The 21,664-nt window shown below is 46.0% G+C and overlaps 1 protein-coding gene across 3 annotated transcripts in view; it reads left to right on the forward strand.

The window, feature by feature from the left end:
* Positions 1 to 7,182: 7,182 nt before the first annotated feature.
* Positions 7,183 to 21,664, forward strand: part of EFNB2 (ephrin B2) — a gene marked incomplete at its 3' end in the record, with an annotated part of 42,813 nt that continues 28,331 nt past the window's right edge. For all 3 annotated transcript variants that reach the window (XM_079721845.1, XM_079721847.1, XM_079721846.1), the window contains exon 1: positions 7,183 to 7,332. In XM_079721845.1, the coding sequence (XP_079577971.1) occupies positions 7,211 to 7,332 (122 nt within the window). In that variant the 5' untranslated portion in view covers positions 7,183 to 7,210. The remainder of the gene's footprint in view (positions 7,333 to 21,664) is intronic.

The following is a 21,664-nucleotide window of genomic DNA, read 5'->3' on the forward strand; positions in this document are numbered from 1 at the left end:
CTGATACAACAAATTATAACAGTATTACCATTAAGAAAGACTAAGCACCCAGAAAAAGATTTAAATTCTCAATCCTGTGCCTCTATTTTAGGATATAAGTATTATTACCACAAATTATACTTAATGCAGACTAGAAGAATGATTCTAAAAATTTATACTATTTTAGATTATTTTCAAAGTGGGCCATCAGAAAGAACTTAGCTTTGTACTTTTACAGAAGGCTAAGGTAGTCAAATCATCTTCAGTGTAGGGTACCTGCACGTTTTTGCGGGGGACAAACACATTTAAGCTTACAAGCTTTTGTTTTGTTTTTGCATGTTATATCTTATGGATGACTTTGATACACTAAAATCTGCCTCATTTATCTTTACATATGTTTAAGTGAACTGGTATTAAAACATTTATTCAAGAAAAGAATATGGATATAAAAATGCTACCTGAGATGCATAGATATGTCATCAAAGTAGAGAAACTTTCCAATATTTTTGAGACAGTTTGATCAGTCTTTTAAACGTGAAAACATAAGTTCATGAGATGACTAAATGGTAGATTATTTTGTTTGTGCATGCTAAGAAAAATGCTGTTGCTTTAGTTTGAGCTCTTCCATAAGTCTAATTGTGGTAAGGAACAATAAAATAGATTTAAATATCTTTAAAGATAGAATTTTAAATAGGCATGAACTCTAGTGAGAACTGACTTTTAGTAAACATGATACCTATTACTCTAAAACATTCACTTTATTTACCTGAAGAATTTAGGTTAGCTTTAATTATTTCATGATTCTTACAGTATTTTTTTTTTTTTTTTTTTTTTTTTTTTTGGTGCAGATCCATTGTACCTAAGGTGTATTTGCAAATTTTTGGAAATGTTTATTTAAAAGTTGTTTTGGTATACAAGTGTTCTAAACATTGTATCTAAGAGAGTAGCCTGGACTTAAAAATATTAGAAATCAGCTTATGCCTGCCTTTTCATTTTAAAAAAATTTCTTCCTGCCACATATGGTGTGAAATCACAGTAAGTTGCTTAGTAACATGCTGCAGTATCTGCTTGCTGTTGGAGACTCGCATCAGATAATGGAATTGTTCCTGTGTCAGGCTGCAGGAAAGAGGATGTCATTGTTAATAAAACGCACCCACTCCTTTCTGTGCTACAGCAATGTGTAGTAATTTATTTTCTTCATTTGTTTCCACTGGTTTTGTAAAAAGTTCAAATTCTTTCCCAAATTATTAGCAATTCAGATGTTCCCTAATTTATTAAGTATGCCTTTATTCACCATTTGTTTTTTAAAGTTGCTCTTAATGCATTATAGAATTAATGACTGTTTATTTTTATTACAGTATTTAATATATGTAGTTATTGCCATTTATATTGTGGAGTTTGCAGAATTAAATCCATTGTATAAACTAAACCTTTAAATTAGCTATGTGTGAGGACTCTTTAATGCTTGCAAAGAGGGGAAGGGGTTTGTAGTTAAAGGTTTACTGCTCCAGTTTCTCTACGAAGATGTAGCAAATTAGTCTCTCTGTGTCCTCAGTTAATTTCTGAGTTAGTTGTGCTAGTAACATATGTCCATAGCTTTTCTGTATGGCCACCACTACTTCGAGGATTTCCCAAAAAAATAACAATAGTTTACCAAAAAAAAAAAATTGCAAAAGGAAGTTTGTACTTTTTAATTTTCTGAGGTAAAATAAGTATAGAATCCTGGCCAATTGAACTCTGTATGTTGTTCCTAATGCCTCATTTTATATTCGGGTCCTTCTTAACTAAAATTTCTCCAACGCTGTTAATAAAACCAGAGCTTCTGTTATCAGTTGTCCCAATTTTCTGCTCCTTTACCCCAGAACCATCCATCGGTTTTGTATTGGCCATAAGAAATGCTGAAAACAGTATATCTTATTCTTTTGTGACTTGCCAGTCCATCCAGGAGTCTTATAAACACTCAAATACCAGAGTGTTATTAATTAGCAGAAGGACCACCGAAGGTAAAAAATCTAGGACGGGTGTTGAAGCCCGAGCAGGTGGCCCCACTCTTTCATTTGTTGAATTGCCAGCATTGATTCTTCACCATCACCTTTGTTATTTGTAATGTTTCTTGTTTACTCTTAATGTCTTGAGGGTGGGGTTTTGAGAGGGCGGGCCTCTCACTGTTGTGGGCCTCTCCCGTTGCGGAGCACAGGCTCCAGACGCGCAGGCTCAGCGGCCATGGCTCACGGGCCTAGCCGCTCCGCGGCATGTGGGATCTTCCCGGACCGGGGCACGAACCCGCGTCCCCTGCGTCGGCAGGCGGACTCTCAACCACTGCGCCACCAGGGAAGCCCGGTTTGTTTGTTTGTTTAACATCCTGTTGTCCATAGGGAGTTGCTAGTGGTGCAGTAATTTGTTAATAACACTGCACTGTATGTTTTGTAGCAGGTTTGCCGTAGTTGGTTTTTAGATATTAGATGGCATTGTCTGATCTATTATATATGGTGTATCTATAATTACTAGAGTAACTGACTTGCAGCTAGGAAGCAATGGAAGGGGGATACAGTGGGCCCAATAGAAATTAAAGTTGGTGTGTGTATGATTGAAATTCATGGGATGTCATTTTAAAAGAATATTGTTCCTTACTTGAGCCTCCAGTGGTTGACCAGAGGATGTTGGAACAGTCTTGTTTTTTATACATATTTGTTTATCTTTCCACGTCTGAAGCCAGTAAGTTTCAGAGTAAAAGAGTAAAATCAACGTTCAGTAGTTTTACTGTCACGCAGGCAAGTGTGTGTGTTCAGTAGTGTCAGTATCTTCTAAGATGAATACAACTGCTGATCACTAAACCTGGTTTATTAGGGTTCGAATAAAGTGGGCTTGTTTTTGTATACATTTGCATGATGATTGTTGCCTTCCTCATTTTCCAGGCTTTCACCATCAAATTTATGACAACATGAATTAACAAAGGAATATATAATTGCAATTGGTTCTGTTGAATAGCTTATTGTAAGGTGGGATAAAGGAGCAAAAATGATTTGATGGACCCGTAATAGGGGATGGGTTGTCTCCTTATGACAGCTGTCAGTAATACCCCTCATATGCTGAGAGCAGAAGTTAACTTTGTTATAACATACAGTATGTCTATATCATATCAGTCCACAAAGTGGGAGTCACAGAAATGCTGAAGTTAATGAGTAATAAAACTGCACAGCTAGCTGTAAACTGCGTGTTTATCTCCACCGAACTACCTAGGCCAATTTGGAATGGTGACTAGAAATGGCTGGCCCTCTCAACTTGTTGGTTTGCATATAAGGAAATGAGGTCTTGAGCCAGGTACCCTACCTAGTTGGAGCCAAACCTGTATTCTTTCCACATAGGCTGCTTTTGCATTAATGTTATAAAAGCAATGATAATTTGAGCTAGAGATTTAAATTACTGTAGTGGAAAATAATGGTTATTTTGATTCCATGAAGAATAGGTACGGTCTGTAAGGTACGAGTTACGAAACTTCCCAAAGGGAAAAATGATTCTTTTGACCAAGAGCCCCATGTAATGACTAATACTTTTCCTACCAAACTAATAAGTAGATACTAACGTGCTACAATGTGTAATAATAGGAATTTTAGAAGCAGATAGGTGGACAGAAATGTATGGCGAAGTTGATCTAAAGAGTTTTACTCTTGTTTTGAAAGGTCTTCCCTTGGAATAAACCGAGTCAAGTGTCATTTGTGGGAGAGTTCTAAAAACTTCAGTGACTTGTATGAGGTAAACTGCATGCAGTTTAGTGGAGTCTTCCAGCTATGTAGAAAGTTCATGGCTTGGACAAGATTTAATCAACATACATAAATCACAATAATCTTTCTGTAACGTTACATTTAGATACAGCTTTTGTTCTTTGTTTTTATAGGAGTTAAAGATGTCTTTCGAAGTACATCTTAGAATCAGTGGATTACTGTACAAGGAATATGTAAGAAACAACTATAAGTTCTAAAGACCAGAGCTTGCGTATGGATTCAAAAGGGGCAGAAACCTGACTATTTAGTAAGGCACACTTACTTGGGCAAAATCCATTGCCCTCTTATTTTTAAAACTGGAACTATCCAACTTTTATATTTGTCACTTCATTCTACATTTACTCAAATTTATATCCATCAACATTTATACTTGGCTATGTCTCTGAAATCCCCCCTATTTTTATTAATTAGGCTTTTAGAAATTTCTTCCTTAACTCTGGAAACAGTTGAAGTAACTTTCTTTGCTGAAATAAAATCTCATTTTTTGATGTCGAGTTAAATATGGTAGAATTACGGATTTGCAAAAATAACTACGTTTCTCCAACAACTGTAAAACAAAAGTCCAAATACAAAGAGGTATTCAACTGATGTGACTGAGGATTTAAAGTTTCAACTTTGTCTTGTACACGCAGATGTTGTTTTTTTTCCTCGTATGATGTATGTACAATAGATACAAGTGGCTTGAGGTGATGCTTTTAATTACTGAAATTACTTTCTAAAGAGCAGTGGAGTTGCTACTGCTGATACTTTTCACATAGTTTCTACAGCTAATTATATTTACTGAAAGTAAGTTAATACATATTCACACACTAAAGTTATACAATAGGAATCTTTGTGTAGGGTTTTATTTTTTGGTCAAATACACACTTTGTTGTTTTTTTTTTAAAAAGGAAGCTGTTTAAACATGTACATTTACATTTTTCCCAAGGTAAAGGGCTTTGGATTTGAGAGTATCAGATTTACTAAAAATGGGAGCCAGGGTTATTTTCAGACAATGCAAATTTCCTTTATTTCCTCTAGTTTACTTGGCGAGAGAGCATGTAGGTGCTAAGAGTTCACAACTTAAATTTCACAGTATAGGTTTGCTAAATGTGAAACAGCTACTGAGATACACTCAGTTTTAGTTCTTTTAAAAGAGTATATTAAACTAGCTTTATATTAAATTTCAAATGAATCCCTTAAATGTTTTAAGCTTATTAGAAAACGACTCTTGCCTTTGTGAAATAATACCGCCTGCTCCTTCCTGGTTTTTCAGTCCTCTGGGAATCTGACGATGACTTCGAATCGGTTTACTGTCTTTGAGCCTTTAAAGAAAAATGATTCTTCAAAGTGGAGGCTTTCATTTAAAACTAGAGACTGCAGAAAATAAAGTTGTTTTCTTCGTTCACAGATCTACTTGGAATAATATGAATGTATTCGGTACCTCGCGTGCCTCAGTGTTTTCGGTCTTAACAAACTAGTCTTCACAAGTATGTAACACTCCCAGTTGAAATGTACATTAACGTTTAATGTTCAAAAAACGAATACTTAACTCACCATAAAGCCCGACAAAAGTTATTACAAAGAAGAGTGAAAACTAATACGTATCTAAACGAGATGTTTTTACCATATATATTTTCTTTTAAATTTAAATTCGTGGATAATTTGCCTTAAAAACAAAAAGTAGAATTTGTAGGAATACTGGCCGGTCCTTTGCTTTTAAAACGTTAAAGATGCGAACTGTTCCATTTGTACTGTGCCTGATTTGTGCCGAGCTCTCCCTGCTGTTGGTCAGGTCATTTCTGCCGACTCTCCTTCGGACCCTCTGCGCGGTTAGCTGCGCGGGCTCTGGGTCCGGGTGGCCCGAAGAGTCGTGCTCTCGCCCGCAGAGCGCGCAGGCCAGCCGCTAGTGGGCGCTGTGGGTCCGCGGAAGCGGCGGCGCGGTGGCGCTCGTCCCAGAGGCTCTTAGGCAGGCGCTTCGCCGGGAATCCAATGGAAGAATTTCTGCCGCCTCTCTGTTTCGGCGCTATTCGTCACGGTCACCCCTAAATTCCCGGTCACTCTGGGGAGGTATAAGGGCGGCCCGGAGGCTAATTAAGGAGAGGATCCCGCGCACTCGAGGGTGAGGTGCTGCCTTCGGGGGATGCGAGGTGCGGAGGGAGCGGGGCCCGGGCGGCCGCGCCCCGGGAGTCCGCTGCCCCGCCGGCGCCGCGTCCCCGGGAGTCGTTTTGCGTCTCCCGGCCCCACTGACTTAGCTCGGGCCCCAGCCGACGTTCGGTACCGAAACCAGGTGTGAAACGCATCACTGAGAGGCCTGGTGGGCGCGGCGAAGGGCTGCGCAAGCGGGGTGTGAGCCAGTCTACGCAGAGGGGGCTCTGCAGTGAAGGAGGGAGACCCACGGGAAGCCCACTGCCTTCCGCTCCGCAGGGAAAGTTTCGCCCTCGACGTTGTCCCTCTGCTGAAGTTTGGACACTTCCGGGCAATGAGAGCGCGTGCTGGGCGCGGGGGCAGGTGCCCCGGGCTGTCCCGCTCCCCACTCGCCCGCCCCTACCATCTCGGGGGGCGCCGGGTGCACGCGCAAGCCCGTCTCCTTCGCGGGCTCCCCCGCGCGCCGCTCGCGCCGCCGCCCGGGACAGGGGGCGGGGCTCACCTGTCAGCCCGCGCCCCGCCTCGCGGCGCCCAATGTCGGGCGGGGGATGCTGACGGACCGGCCGGCCGCCCAACCGGCTCGCGGCTGCCGAGCGGCGGGCCAATGGGCTGCGCGGTGCGGGGCGGGGCCCCGCGTTTATAGTGCTCTGACAGCGCGCCGGCCGAGCTGACTCTCCTCGGCGGGGACGGCGGCGCCGGCTGAGGCGAGGAGACGCGCGCGGAGCTGGTCCCGGCGCCCTCCCCGCACACAAAGGCCCGCGCGCATCCGGCGCCCGCGGCGAGCACCAAGCCCCTCCTGCCTGCTCCGCGGGCTGGGAGCCGCGAGGACTGTGGAGGCTCCTGTGCGCCCGGAGACGCTCCTCGCCGCCCGCGCACCGCGCTCCGCGCTCCGGGACATGGAACCGCGCCGAAGCGGCGCCCGCGCGCTCGGGCCGCTGCCCGCCCCCCTGGATCTATAGTGCGAGGCGGCCCGCCGCCTCCGCCGAGCCGTCTCTTGGCCTTTGTGTCCCGGCCGAGCGCCCTCCCTGCCGCCCCGCTCCCGGCACCCTGGAGCCGCACGGGAGCCGGCTGTCCGAGCTGCGTCCGGCGCGGCGCCCCGGAGCCTCGAGTCCGCCGCGCCGCCGCGCCCCTCGCGTGCGCTCCCGCCCCGCGCTCTGAGGGCCCCGAGGGGAGCGCCACCGGCCTCGGCGCCCGCTGGAGCTGCTCGGCGCGCCCCGGAACTGCCTGCAGTCTCTCCCTTGTCTGCCCAGAGGATTGGGGCTCCCGGCCCGCACCTTGTCCCTCCGACGCCAGGAGTGCGCGGAGCTGGGAGCGGCTTGGCCATGGCCGTAAGGAGGGACTCCGTGTGGAAGTACTGCTGGGGAGTTTTGATGGTTTTATGCAGAACTGCGATTTCCAGATCGATAGTTTTAGAGCCCATCTATTGGAATTCCTCGAACTCCAAGTAAGTCGCGTCCACGACCCCCCTCGATCGCCGCGTCGCGCTCTCCCGGCGGGAGGAAGGGTCGGGCTGCGGAGCCTCGGAGCCTGTTTCTGGACCCTCGATTCCTCGCGCCCCCGGGTCCCCCACCACATTTTACTTCGTGGAGACTCCGCTCGGCCTTCCAGCCGGAGAGTCGGCCCTAAGGGGCGCTCTCCTCGTCCTCCTTCCCCCTGGGAGCTCCCCGGCGCTAAAAAAAAAAAAAAAAAAAAAAAAAAAAAAAAAGGCCCTGTTGACTCGGGTGTCGCGTCCGGGAAGGTGTCCGATGGCGAGGCCTGACCCTCACTTCCTCCAGAGGACGGGAAGCCGGGCCACCAACAGGCTGAGCGGCACGCAGGGGCTGGCGGGCTCCGGAGAGGCAGGGATGCTGCGCTCCTGAGGAGCGACGGAGCGCGGGCCGGGGGCAGTGGAGCGCACCGCGGGGAAGGGAGCCTGTGCTCCCTGGCACGCCCGGAGCTCGCGCTCCTGGGCGCCGCGCCGCCTGCCCGGGGGGTGCGCGGGGAGCTCGCCTGCTCGGGACAACTCGGGCGGCGGGCCCTTTCCTCCTCGTCCGGGAGACGGGCCGCACGTCGGCCTCTCCCTTCGCTTCTGAACCGATGGCCCCGATTTCTGTGGTCCCGACAGCTAACTTGATTTTTTAGGGACGCTGTCTGCAAAAGCTTAATTAAGGCCCTGCCCAGTCGACGCAGCTCCTGAAGCCTTCGCGCTTGGGGAGCCTGGGCGGGAATGGGGTCCTTGGATCCGACTTGCTTTTATCAAACAGTGCAGCCGGGAGAAAGCCAGGCCTTGCGGAGGTTTTCAGTCCGAGCAACCAGAGTACATTTAGAATTTAGAAGAGGCGATCCATGCATAAATATATATGGCCGTGACTCGTAGTCATCTGTGCTTTCAGGGTTGCATAGTACCTCATTCTGGGGATACATTTCGAATCCTAGCCAAAAATATTTTACAGAATCATGAATTTTAACCTTGGGAAACTTGGGGAAAGTATGAAGACATTGGCTGTTCATACTTTGTCAGAAGCAAAACCAGTGACCTATTTGAAGTTGAGCAAATCGGCCATGGATTTAGAAATAAAGGGATGGGGGATCGATTTAAAGATCACATCGTAATTAAATAATTACATCCACTCTTAAGAGTGGTCAGTTTCAAATTCACCAACATGTTAACCAAGAATTCCCTATTAAAGGGCGAAAGACGTCACCGCTGTAAATGGGATGAAACAGAGATTCTTGCAGGATGCTGGTTGGCACTTCGCAACACTGCTCCTGTGTAGAAGTTACTTAATGCAGCCTCCTTCCCTGGAGCCTGATCTTGGATGGACTTCTTTTTTTTTCGCTGGGTGTAAGATCATCGTAATTGCTGAGAAAGTCGCAGCAGTGACGGCTCTCGTCCACCACCGCAGCGTGAGGCGCCGGCTGGTGCGGGAAAGCGTGGGGCTGGGACCTGCGGCCCGGGAGCCGGGCCGGGAGCCGGGGGAGCCGCCGGCTTCGCTTTCTGCCTCCAGGGGTCGCTCTTTCCTGCGCGATGCTCGCCGCGCCTCTGCCCCCCAGGCCTCCTGCTCAGCTTCGCTTGGCGCTTTCGCTCGCCGACCGTCTTCGGGAGCCGGTTTTTGGTTTGGGGTTTCCCTCCCCGCCCCCCAACAGGATTTAATTTTTACATTTCTCTCTTGTTTAAAGAAATTCCCATTAATCCCTTCAACGTTCGGCTCAGTAGACGTTATCTGGTTGGTAGGATCACAAATACCTACTTGGAAAAAAAAAAAAAGGTAGAGCAGTCATTATTTCAGCCTAAGGTTTCGACACGAATGTCTTCTTTCCCTCGTGTGCTGGGGGAAGGGAGTGACTGATATTTACTCACTAGCCTCCTGTGAGGGTCGGGCTGGTTTTCTGAGCTGTGGCCACTGACTTAGACCCTCCTGGAGGCCTGCTTTTGGAGAAGCCTCCCTCCCCGCACAGACGATGTTGCTGTTGGCGTGATTGCTCCTGCCCTCAAGCGTAGAATTTCTTTTAAAATTCGCACGTAATGGCTGGCCTAGAGGAAGGGATAATTTGTCCCCTGGAAAAGGTCTGCTTAACAAAGTTTGCAGCTGAATGCTAGCTTGAGAGATCAGAAAGATTTCTTCCTGGAGGAATGATATGAAAGAGCCTTTTCTAAGTTTGAGAATGAATTTAAAAAACAAACAAAAAAACCCGGTGCCAAGGAGTTGCTCTATTTGTTGGGGAAGTTTCATGTTTATTTACAGGGAAAAGTTTTGGTCAGTAAATGGGATGTGGCAGGAAGGTAATCAAAGGCATTGAAGTTGCACATCAGTTCCTCGGAACTGTGGAACAATTCATTTGTAATGAAGCAGCCATCAGTAATTAGATTTGTTTCATTCCGAGGTCAGCTTTTTTAGCAGGTGGTGGACAGAGGGAGCGTGCAGCAGCTGTTTGGATACAGGGTCCAGAAAATCCTTTGTAAATTCACCATCTCCATAACTACTTTAATCGCACTGTCTGCCTCTCCCACCCCCGAGAGTTTTTGCAGTAGTGGGAAGAAGTTCCAAGTACTGAAACGGTAATCACTGCACCCATAGGTTCTGGAAGAGTTGTGTCAGTTGTAGCCATTCAGGTTGTGTAGTTTGTTGAGTTTTTTCTGTTTTGTTTGTTTTTTAACTATGGAGAGAAAAGCAAAGCCTGGCTTAGCATTTCAGTAGAATAATTTTTTTCCAACACGATGTTTTTGCCAAAGTAAAATGGTTGGCTCTTTTTTTTTAAAAAGTATTGGTATGGTATTCTAGAGTGAATTACACTGACTTTGTTGAAAATTTCAGCAGAGCATTCATTTTTTATGTCTAGGGGTGCTATTCCCTAGGCACCATATACTAGTTAACCAAGCATTTTGCTTTTCCCAGGTCATTTTCTTCTACATAATGGTGAATTCCTGGTATTGATTGCCTTGATACAAAAGAATGGCTGGATAATATCCAGATAACCTATAATACATGGGCTCCACCACAGTCAGGCTCTGAATAAATACGGACCTGTCAGAGATTGATAAAATAAACTACAATGGATAGTGCTGTTTAAACAGTCCATTCAGTACCATATATAAGCCAGCCTGCCTTCCATTGTGTCTGAAATTCTTATTTTTGTAGGTAAACAAATGCACATTCAGCACGGATTGAATAGCTCCTTGAACTGTGCTCCCCAGTTTGCGTTTGGGTTAATCTTGTCGGTTTTAATATAGAGAGGGAAAAAAGCCCAAAGCACCAAGGGGTGGAATTGTTAGTGCTTTCACATCCACATTCCTCACATTTTGTCAGGATGATAAACTGTAGGTAATGGACTGTCGCTGTTCCACGGGACCACTGCGAAGGGAGCACAAAGACGGGGCTGCCGCGAGGTCGCACAACATGTTTGGGAGCCGTCTTTTCAGATGAGAACAGAATTTATTTGGGAATCGTGTGTCCAGGGACTGTACTTTGTAACCTCAGCAATTACAGCTTGGAGCCTCAGAAACGGGAGCTGGAGGTTAAGATGATTCTGTTAAGCATTTGCTTCTAAATCTTTCACAAAGCGCAGCTCTTGACACTTGTCCCAGGATGCAAAGAAATGCAAATGACTCCAGCATTCCGAAGTGTCCCTGACTCCCAGGCTGAAGCAGGGAGACAGGTAAATTAGCTATCAAGCCCCAGACCAGCTGAGAACTGCCGATGGGCATGGTTTCTCCATACAGAGTCAGCTGGCGAGTACATGGTATGTTTAGAATGATTATCGGTAAAACCTCTTATCTAGAAATTTACAGAGAGGAATCCTCTGGTCGGTGGGTCAGCGTGATAATTACCCACAGAGGGGCATCGCTACCTGGCCTTGCACTGAAATGCTTCAGGTAGCGCCGGGGAGGTTGAGGGTGACACCCACCATCTGGCAGCGGTTCCCAGCAAGGTCACCTAATGGGAAATGATTTGAGATCCCAGCGTGACTGCAGTGACGCGTCACAGGAATAGGAGTGGCGGGGGAAGGAAATACAGACTGGAGACCCTCGTCAGAAAAGAAAAAAAAAAAAATCTTAAGAAGGACATTTCTTGAGCATTTCATGAAAACTTTATTCTTAAACTCTCCCACTGCAAATTAGACAAAAAGAAGGAGGGCTCTTGTAAGGAAACTAATCATTGAAATGGTACTCGGGCCCACCCAGTCTCCGCCTTCGCTGGCTGCTGAACTAAAGAGCCTGTTTTTCAGGTCATTTATCATATATCTACATAGATTTGCTTACGAGCTCGCCCTTTGTGTGGTGGAGTAGACCCTTAAATAGGAGTGTTCAACTGTTTAAAATATTTTGGTTAAAATATGCAGAACCCATAGAACTAGAAGCTTCTAGTCGGGAATTAGTTATTTCAGGGAAGAGCTCCCCCCATCCCAGTTTTTTTTTTTTTTTTTTTTTTTTTTTTTTAGGGGAGGAATTAGAATGAGGCTGGGAGAAGGGTTGAAGAAAAGCAAAGAGGGAAGGGTCGGGTATGGGACAGGGTTCCGAACAGCTTGGAAAAACTCCTGTGGCTTCATTGTCTCTCTAAAGCCAAAGAACACAAAGACATAAGCAATTCAGCCCTTCTCCCATGATGGAAAATGTAAACCGTGGACATGGCTCTCCTGTTTGACTTGTTTAATTCTCATTTTAAATTCAGTACTATACGAGCCGTGTGAACTCTGAAGATTTCTTTAGTAATCCATTTTGTAGTTCCGAATCAAAAACAAAGTGAAAGGGTCTGACACAATTTGCTTTTATTTTTAGGCAAATCAACCCTGGTCATAGTTAATAAGGGGATTACAACCCAGACTGGGTCTTTACAGATGTAATGTAAATCAAGGGCAGAGTATAAAGAAACTGATCCCTTTTGATTGAAGTATGGTAAAAAGGCATAGAGAAACTAGCAGCGGTAATCTGATTGTATGGCAATAAAACCACCATTTTCTGTCTTTCAGATAAAAATAATGTGGTAAATCCATGCAGTTCATAAGATGTAAAGGCAGATAAAGGGTGAAGCCATGGCAACATATAGATTAGCTGGATGTCGGCAATGACATGTCTCTGAAAAGGGTGTAGAAAGGAAGGCCCTTGCTCCAGGCTGTTGGCTATTATGTGTGAGCCACACAGACTTGGAAACTCGGATTAGGAAGTATGAAAGCCCCACTTGTGGCCTGGGATGGTTGAAGCCGGGAAGAAAAGATGCTCAGTTCTTGCTCATTGGTGGCGGATAATATGGCAAAGGTAGATTCCATTGACTGCCTTTTCCAGAGATTGAGATTGGGGGCTGATTAAAACTTCAGATCACTGCAGTTAGTTCAGGCCTGCAAGGTTTTCCTTTTTAGCTCCTGGCCTAACGGTGGCGGCCGTTCTGTAGGATTAGCTGCAGTTGGCGGTGCTCACCTTCATCTCTTTGAGCTCCAGGCAGGGACCTGCTGGGGAGGAACAGAGCCCAGAGGGGCTAGGTAGGCCCAGAGGGATCCGAAAAGAAAACACAGACCTTTTGATTTCAGCCATCTTTCAGCCCCGGAGAAGCCGAGGTAAACATGATACACTGTCCCCCTCCCTCTTCCAGAGAGCTCTCCTCTGAGTTCTGTCTCTCCCACCCTGGAAAAAAACATATAATAAAACAAATAACAGGGGGAATTGAGTTTTCATTCCAGTCGGTAGTAATCCAATATGCGCAAACCAACGGGCCCTTTGGAGATGGCATTTCACTCCTGTGAGTTGAGCTGAATGGGACGGGGCCCTCTTCGTGTAAACGATAGGATTATAAAAGTGTAAGTGCTGCCAGCCTGAAAGTTAAAAACAGCAGAAGCTCGCCAGGCTGTTGAATCTTATTGCCCTCTGTCCTGGACAACCTTGTAAATAAGCTGGGCTTTTGTTTTGGCCGTCCACACTTTCCATTTTAGTCGTTACCCAAAATCAGCCATTGAAGCTGTGATTGGCGGGCAGAGTGGCATCGCAGTTGCGTCAAGCCGGAAAGGAGATCTGTGCTTTATTGCCCCCTATTTGGGGCCTTAGAAAAGTCCCAGCATTTCTTTAGGAAAGTCTGAACTCTTAAGACGCTGACAACACTGAAAGCTTACAAACACCCCAAGTGTCTGTCTTGCTGGCGTGGATGGAGGGGATTCAGGGCTGGTCTCTGAACAGCAACATGGGGACTCTCTAGAGGAACACATTCTATGTCTGAAGATCTTCACTAAATCCTAAATATTCTATTTCAGACCCATTTCGTGGATTTTGTTGCTAATTCTCAGAGAGCTGACTCAACTGTTTGGAGCTATGAATTTATTGCATTTGTTGCCTATTTTTCTGGTGATTACTGTGTCGCTTTCACCATTTAAAAACATTTAAAACATTGCACAGAGACCTGCCCTACCCAGTGCCAGCTACTTTACCTTCCTTTCTAATTTAATTCAGAAAACGTATCAAAAGATCCAGTGCATTTGTCCAGATTCATCAAAGAGAACGGACACTCCCTAATTTACAAGCTGGTCACATCCCAGCACCTTGCATTCTACATCTGACAATGATTGCTAATGGTCCATTCAGCCAGAGTATTTGCTTGTTAGCAGGGAACAGAGCATGATAAATGTCCAGCAAGCTTGCGGCCTCCTTCCGCCTTTCAGATGCAGACTGGTGCATATTTATGGTAGGCAAAGGACAAAGGGAGGGGCTGAATTGCCCTGGCCTCTAGCTTTCTATGAGGAACAGGGTTAAAGTGATTAAAGAAATGATGTAGGAAAGTCGTGCCACTTGTTTACAAACCAGCGTCCAACACGTAGCTTTGCGTTCTACCTGCAAGAGCCTCTTGCAGGAGCATGAGGGATAAGGATGGTTGGATCCGGCGGCCCAGTGAGAAGAGTAGGTGATAAATTATGAAACGTTTTCCGTGCACACGGAATGCCAGGTGCACCAATTTCTGTGGCTCCTGCAGAGAATCAGCAGAGGCTGTTTATTTCCCTTTTCATGTATAGATGTCAAATATGTAATTCTAGTCCAAAGCGTTTTGTGGCTTTGGACACAGACATGCTGTTTTCAAATAAAAAACCATAGTAGGAGAAAAAGCGCCGTTGAAGGGAAACAAGTTGTTTCTGCTCTTAGTAATCCTGCACACAAAATATGAAGAAAAAATTGGCAGTAGTGAAGTGTTAATAGTTTGCTGTTTCCATTCTCGAGAGCTCGGGTAGGTAAGTGTTCTAACTTCTCAGGGGTGGGCAGGCATTCAGAAGGCTATGCATGAACTGTGCTTTGAAAACTTCCTTTTCTTCATGTTTTCTATATGGAACTCTGAAACAATCCAGTTCATTTTCTCAATTCACGTTTGGTTGCATCCCATTTTAATTACAGTCCTTGGATCCTTCTACCAGTACTTGCTAGTTAAGCCTCTCTTGCCTCTGAGGCATTACTCTGTGCTTTTCACCTACTGATGACTCCCGTATTCCGCCAGAGTAGTGATGAGTGCTACCCACATACCCCTGTGCACATCAGAAGCTCTGACCTGCAGAGCCAGTGTCTGAAATGCCACCTTCCAGCCTCTTGTGTTCCAGCTGAGGAACCCGCGGGGTCCAGCGTGACACCACCACCTGCTGAAATGCTTCTGAATCTCGGTCCTGGCTCTTTCCCCCTGTTCAGGTGGCTCACTGTGGTCTGAAACATTTGTCCTGAATGAGAACTGTCTGATGAGTGAGTGGGGCTGAGCCGGTTACGTTCAAGTCCCGCTCAGAAGGCATCTACCTGCAGAAGAAGTTAGAAAATGCCAGTTTTCACTTAGCTTACCAGAACTATATCTGGGGTACATTTTAGATAAAAACAGGCTCTCCTAAGCCCTGCATCCCCCTTTGTCTATGGGAAAATGGATCTCCATGAGAAGGGACTGTCCTTAAAGTTCACGATTTCCCTGAAATGACTGCTCTCTCTTTATGGTGTAGATCAAACATAACTTCTTTAAGTCTTTTCTCTGTAATCCCACAGCACTTTAGTTAAATACCGAGGGCACTGCAGGAACATAGTACTTGGCGCTGTCATGATTCATATGCAAGTCTTAATCCCCTTCAGCACCCTGCCTATCCCTAAGAGGCAGGCACCAGAATGCTTTCATGTCATCAGTCTCTGCCGGCGAGCACTGACATCCAATGACTATTAGTCGGAAGAGCAGACACAGCCCAGATGTCTGTTTCTGGCCGCTCCCATTAACAAATCACCTGCTACTGGAGATCTACCTCCAGCCCCGCGGCTCTAGAACTTTAGGACATCAGAATCACTTGTTAAAACAGGCTTGCCGCCCGCCCCCAGAGATCCAGATTCCTGAGGTCTGGGTGGGACTTGAAATTCACATTTCTAACAGGATCTCAGCTGATGCTGCTCTGAGACCACACCTTGAGAACTGTTGCCCTGGACGGAATTTTGGGGGGGAACAACTTTTTGGGGGGAACAACTCAAGATTAGATCATCATCCTCTTAAAGGCTGTCGTGGATCCCTGAAGAAATCCATGGCCTTTGCCTCCCTACTCTCGGCCTCCGTTCTTGCTTGGTTGATTGTTGACGGTAGATAATTCGTTGATTTGTTGGACAAGCATTTATGAACTGTGAGGTCTGTTACACTAAGCTCTGAGAATACAGTGAAGAGCAATCTCTACCCTCAAGAGACTTAAATCCTAAGGACGTAGGGGGACTCCCTGGTGCAAGAAACACGTTCTGTGCTGTGGTGCGTGGCAAGTGTGGCCATGAAAACAGAGGAAGGAGGGGGATGGAGTTCCTCCCCGGGGAGGGGAAACTGAGACAGGAGAGACAGCGGTCCAGGGAGAGCTCCGAAACAAAAACCACAGCAAGCAAGTCAAAGAAACACACTTCAGGTAAGGGAGGCGAGTATGTGCACTGTACTTCTGTAATCATCTACATTATTTCCTACGTCTGAGCAGAGCTCAAAGACAGATTCCCACAAATGAACCAATAGACCCTGTGGGAGAGCTACCCCAGCGATCTCAGCCGCCTTATCCTCATGAGAATTAGCAGTACCTTTTGGTTTTCAGAAGGCCTGTGCTGATAATGGAAAAGGTCAGGCAGTTCAATTGAGCAAAGCGAGCCGGGCCAGTGCTATTTTAGTTTAGTGAAGAGGGCTGCCTTGGAATCTGGCTGTATGAGCCTCCTCCCAGGTTTGTCATTTTTTTAGCTGTGTAACTTTGGGAGCAGAATCCTCCGTGTCTCTCACTTGTCCCGTCTCTAAAATGGGGACAGTAATCTAACAGGACTGAAGAAAAGCAATAAAACTGTGGTCAGGATTTAAAGACCTTAGCTCTGGACTTAGCACAACGAACCAATAAATGTCAACTCTTGCTGTTGAAAGTTAATTGAGCATCTACTGTGTGCCTGTCTCTGGCTCAGTTTGCCTTCTACATACAAATGCAGAATAAATAAAATGCTAGTAAAGATTATGCCATGGCGCCTGCACCTTTTCAAGCCCCTGATGTTATATGGTACCTTGTTTAGCTGCCAGACTTCCACTCATTCTTGCAGACCTCTCTGCTACAAGAGGCACCTTTTTATTTCCCTTCAGCTGCCAAGTTAGATGCTCTCTCCTCTGCTTCCTACCCTGATGCTTTGTTGTAACATTTGTAACCCTCGATTCATTCAGCTTCTCCACTGTGGATGGGGGAGGGCCTGGGCTGAATCCCCTTTATGTGCAGGGTACAGTAAGGGATTGGGTTGTTCAGTGAATACACGAAGGCAACCCATAGGGATAAGCAGTGTAGCCTTTTTGCATTAATGTTACATGCTGTTTCTTATTAAGAAACCTCCTCACCTGGTGGACACAGTTTGTTTCATTTAATAACGGTGGTATAGAGCACGTACTAGGGACCAGTGGCTGTTCCAGCTGCTCCACAAATACTGACTCATTAAACCTTCATAATAACCATCTGAGGGGGATACTTTCATGATCCCCAATGGGGAAACCAAGGCAGAGACTGGTTCATTATCTCACCCAGAGTCATATAGCTAATAACTGGGTACCATCTGTATTTGAACCTGAGTATGCTGTTTCCGGGGTCCTTCCTCGAAATTCTCCAGCTCTCTTTCTTAGGCTGTTACATGGAGTGATTAGAAATCACATAATTAAATGAAGCCTGTATTTGCTCAAAGCAGTCCATATGAGGTGGATTAAAAGAAGGTTCTGCGTATAATTCTTCCCTGTCCACCTTGATTTATAACCTTTCCTATGACGGGCATGCGATTCTAAATGGATCCTTTGAATCTTTGATAGCGAGGTTCTACCCGGTGGAAACTAGATAGTTATGAAAGTCTATCATATTAATGCATTTATTGCATGCTATTCCTTTGACTCTTAACATTTTCCTTTTAAAAATGGGAACATCTGATTGTTTCTTTGCTGGCAGAAGACAAGGTCAGGTTTCAGAGGAGAGTTCCATGAGGTTCGATGCCACGCGTGTGTCAAGCTAAGGAGATAGTATGACATCTTTTTTAGAGTCCAGTCACAATTAAATGCCATTTTATTTTGGATTTGGGGATCGGTGCCAGCTTCCAGCTTGTCAGAGCTGAGAAGACTCAAATCAAGTCCAGACCTATTTCTACAGCAAACTGGGCTTCTGGCTCCCTGCCTGTGGATTCACTCAGTGTAGCCCATCTGGCTTTTGATGCTCTGTGAGCTTGGAGCAGTTTGTTTCAGGAAGCAGGGCGGGAGGATCGGTGGGCCTGGGGTGCTCTTGACGCCTGAGCAGCCTCTGGTTGCATCTCCCCAGGGCTTAGGGTCTGCTCACCTGCAGCCCTCAGGGGTCTCACACCACCGGGTCCTCCTTCCTTTCAGAGCTCAGGGCCTCGGGCATCCTCTCACCCCGTCATGGTCCAGTTCCCCCTCCCTGAGTTCAGTAGCAGCCTGAATAACTCAGGGTGTGTAATGTTGTGTTTGTTTTTTGGTCAAGCTCATTTCAGGCTGCTTGGGGCGACTGAGCAGGAAATGTATTGTCCCCAAAGTTACAGTGGCGCACCATTCACATTTTTTTTTTCTGCTTTATGCAGTTTGGGGATGATCTGTGTAGGAGTCAGTGTCCCAGTCCGGGGTTTCCTCCTTTTTGACGTTCACGGCGCAGACCTGACTTGTGGAGCTGCCTTCTTTCTCTTCTGTCTCCTGCCTCTGCTCTCTGGGCTGTGGCAGAGCCGGGAGAGGTCCAGGGGGACGGCTGCTGTCACCCACCCACGGCAGACGCGTCCCTGACCCTCTCTGGAGCCAGGAAGAAGGAAGTGTCCAGAAGGCGGCCGTGTAGGTCGCTGTGAGGGGCTAGCGCACAGCCGCATAAATTGTGTTGGTAGATTATGTTTGCCTGGCAAGGGGGATCTCTGCTTATACCAAGAGAGAACTAGTCTTGTCTCTTTTTTAAACCTTACTTATGAAAGTGCTCCTTCTATGATTACACAAACACCCATTTGACGCAAGGCACTGGGGTGGGGTTCCCGGGGTCCAGCGGGGACCACGACAGCCTCAGTCCTGGGGTCACACTCCAGCCTGGAGAGCGGGCATCACATCCCCTTGGTGTGTACTTTCTTTCAGGGCTGTTTTCCCCACCAAAAGGAGAGGTGTCATTCACCCATAAAACATGGGTGAATGGTCTCTCTAAATAGGCAAGATTCTTTGAAGTTAAAAGAAAAAAAAAAGTGTTGATGGAAATGAAAGGGATGAGCAGCGTTGATGGAAGAGATGCTCCTGAGCGCTCGATCGTCATAGCACGCCAAGATCTGAAGTCCATCTCTTCAGGTTCTTAAAATGCCAGTCCGTTTCTTTCTGTATGACGTCCACATGCTTTTCTTCCCTGCGGTGCTCGCACTCAGCTAGATGAGCACAGGAGTGTCCACACTTAGGTCTAAAACAGCAGAGAACCAGCTCTTTCTATAGGAAAGCCAGTTTTCTTTCTGGGGCCTCACCTATGAATAATGAGAGTTCCACCATCCTTTGTAGACTCTTGCTAAGAGCATGGTTTGGAACAAGACAGTACAGGTGCAAACAAATTACACTTGGGAAAGAAGCTTGCACCGTCTCTTGCCTCCGAGGGTTATGAAGTCCCCGTTTGGATGATGGGGCTGCGTGGTCAGGCCAGCATGACAAAGGTTGGCCTCCGGGATTCACTCCCCAGCCACTTTCCCACTGCATATCGCGGCATCCCAGCCCTCCTTTTCCAGCCACCCCCCCGCCCTCCCCGCCGACTTTTGCCTCAGCTAGCTACGGCATTCATGGCATGATTTTGTTTTTTCAAAGTTTTGAGGGAGGAGATGTTTGGATCACTTTCATAAATAAAGACCTTGATTTTTTGTTTTGTTTTGTTTTGAGTTAGGTGCTTGATTTTTGTTTTTAATTCCATGCCAGAGATTAACTAGTCTCTGTGAACCTGGGAAAAGAAAAGCACGATCTCTGCCCATCACATGCTTAAAGTCTGACTTACCAATGAAGATATCTATTCCAGCGTCAGCTCGTTACAGTCGATCCTTCTGTGAATTGGAGGGTTTTGTTACAGTGGAAATTATGGTACGGATAAAAAATTAAATACATACTTGTGTTATTTTCCTGAACGAAAATTTGAATGGTGAGCATCTTATTTATCTTTGAGCATTGGAAAATGAAATTTACTTTCGCCCCCAGTGTTTTGAGCATCATATCGCAAATAACAAACAAGATTAACATCACAAGGGGTCAGCTTCCATTCCATTGTGCAGCATCGTGGGCTGTGAAATTTGATATTATTTTGACTTGTATGGTCATTGTAGAATGACAGAGGGAAATGGATTAAGTTGAAATAGAAAGATACACCGCAGCGCACACAGACTGCCCAGTGCAGGTGGAGGTCTTTGGGCCAAGAATGGGACCCCTGAGTGCTGTCCCTGCAGATCAGAATTTTATAAATAAAACTTTCCTTCATACTGCACTTAGGGTTCTTTCAAGTGTCTGCATAGATGAAGAGGCCACCTCCCCGGGAAGAGTTGCAAAACCGGATCAGGGAGCTAGAGGCTCACAACACCTGCGGATTTCAGTGCTTCTCAGCTTTCCTTGCCTTGAAAAGATGCTGCTTTTGTCCTCAGTGTGAAGTTTGAAATGCACCCTGCCCCCCACTCTCAGCTCTCAGATTTGGAACCCTGTAATGGTCTGAATTGTAGAGCCTGCTTTTAGGCACCTCTTCTTTTCCTTGAGTACATCAGTTTCATGTTGCAGATGATATTTGTTTTTAGAAAAGTGTGAAAGAAGGGGCACCTGTGAAAATAGACAATTGTCCCAGCACCCATACAGCAGAAAATGCCAATGAAAGCCTCCAATTACTACCTTATTTCTTGGAGCTTTAAAGCCACTGAGAAGATAGTGGTGCATTTACTTGAAGTTTTAAGGTAATTACTTGTTCCTCCAAGCGTGGTGTCTGGTAACCTAATGCTGTATCAGCCTGACACCCTATAGTGACACCCCACTATCTCTCTGGTTTCAGAATAAGTTTGGGCAGAAACTTGTTCTGATATGAAAGTGCAAAAGGGGGCAGTAAAGTGCTATCCACAAAAACAGAAAAATTGTTTCCCCCAGTATTTCTTTTGCTCGATATTACCTGAGTCTTTCTTGGGCCCCAGTTTTATTCATTTATGACAAACTCCTCTGTTTGGGGCATTTGGAGTTGATCTTATTAAGCCATGGCAGCAATCTAACATAAAACGGAAGTAAGGCAAGCCCAGATATCCTGCCTGTTGATGAAATATGCCATCAAATTCACATACTCGTGAATGTAAGTCATTTTTTTTTTTCTGGGGGATTTATGTTCCCAAGTGTACAGAGCATTTCTGAAAGGAATGTCGGGCTTCTGTGTTACTGCTGTGTTAGCTCCACATGGAGCTGGAAGGCCCCGAGTGCGTGGGGAGGTTATGGGGTCAAGGCTTTGGGCGCATCCCTAGCGGCGAGCATCTTTTGTCAGGAAGGAGCGGGGAAGATGAGCCTCGGTGACAGCAAAGCAGCAGTGGCTTGTCCTCATCAGACGAACCAGTTTACAAACTGACTGCTCTTCCTCCACAGCCTTTGACATTTAATTAAAACTAAAAGCATTTTCTGGGAAAAGTGCCTGTTTTCCAAAATGTGGTAAACGCGAAGTGTACTTAATACACAACTCTGGTTTGAGAATAAACCTATTCTGTGGTATGATTTGGGGTGTGCCAACTGCTAGGGTAATAAACTTGTTCCTAAAGCTGGGATTCAGGGTCCCTGAAATGTTAGCCAACTCCCAGATCTGTGCAGTTGAATGATTAAGCA

This window comes from Hyperoodon ampullatus, assembly GCF_949752795.1.
Source record: "Hyperoodon ampullatus genome assembly, chromosome: 16".
NCBI classification, from domain to species: domain Eukaryota; kingdom Metazoa; phylum Chordata; class Mammalia; order Artiodactyla; family Ziphiidae; genus Hyperoodon; species Hyperoodon ampullatus.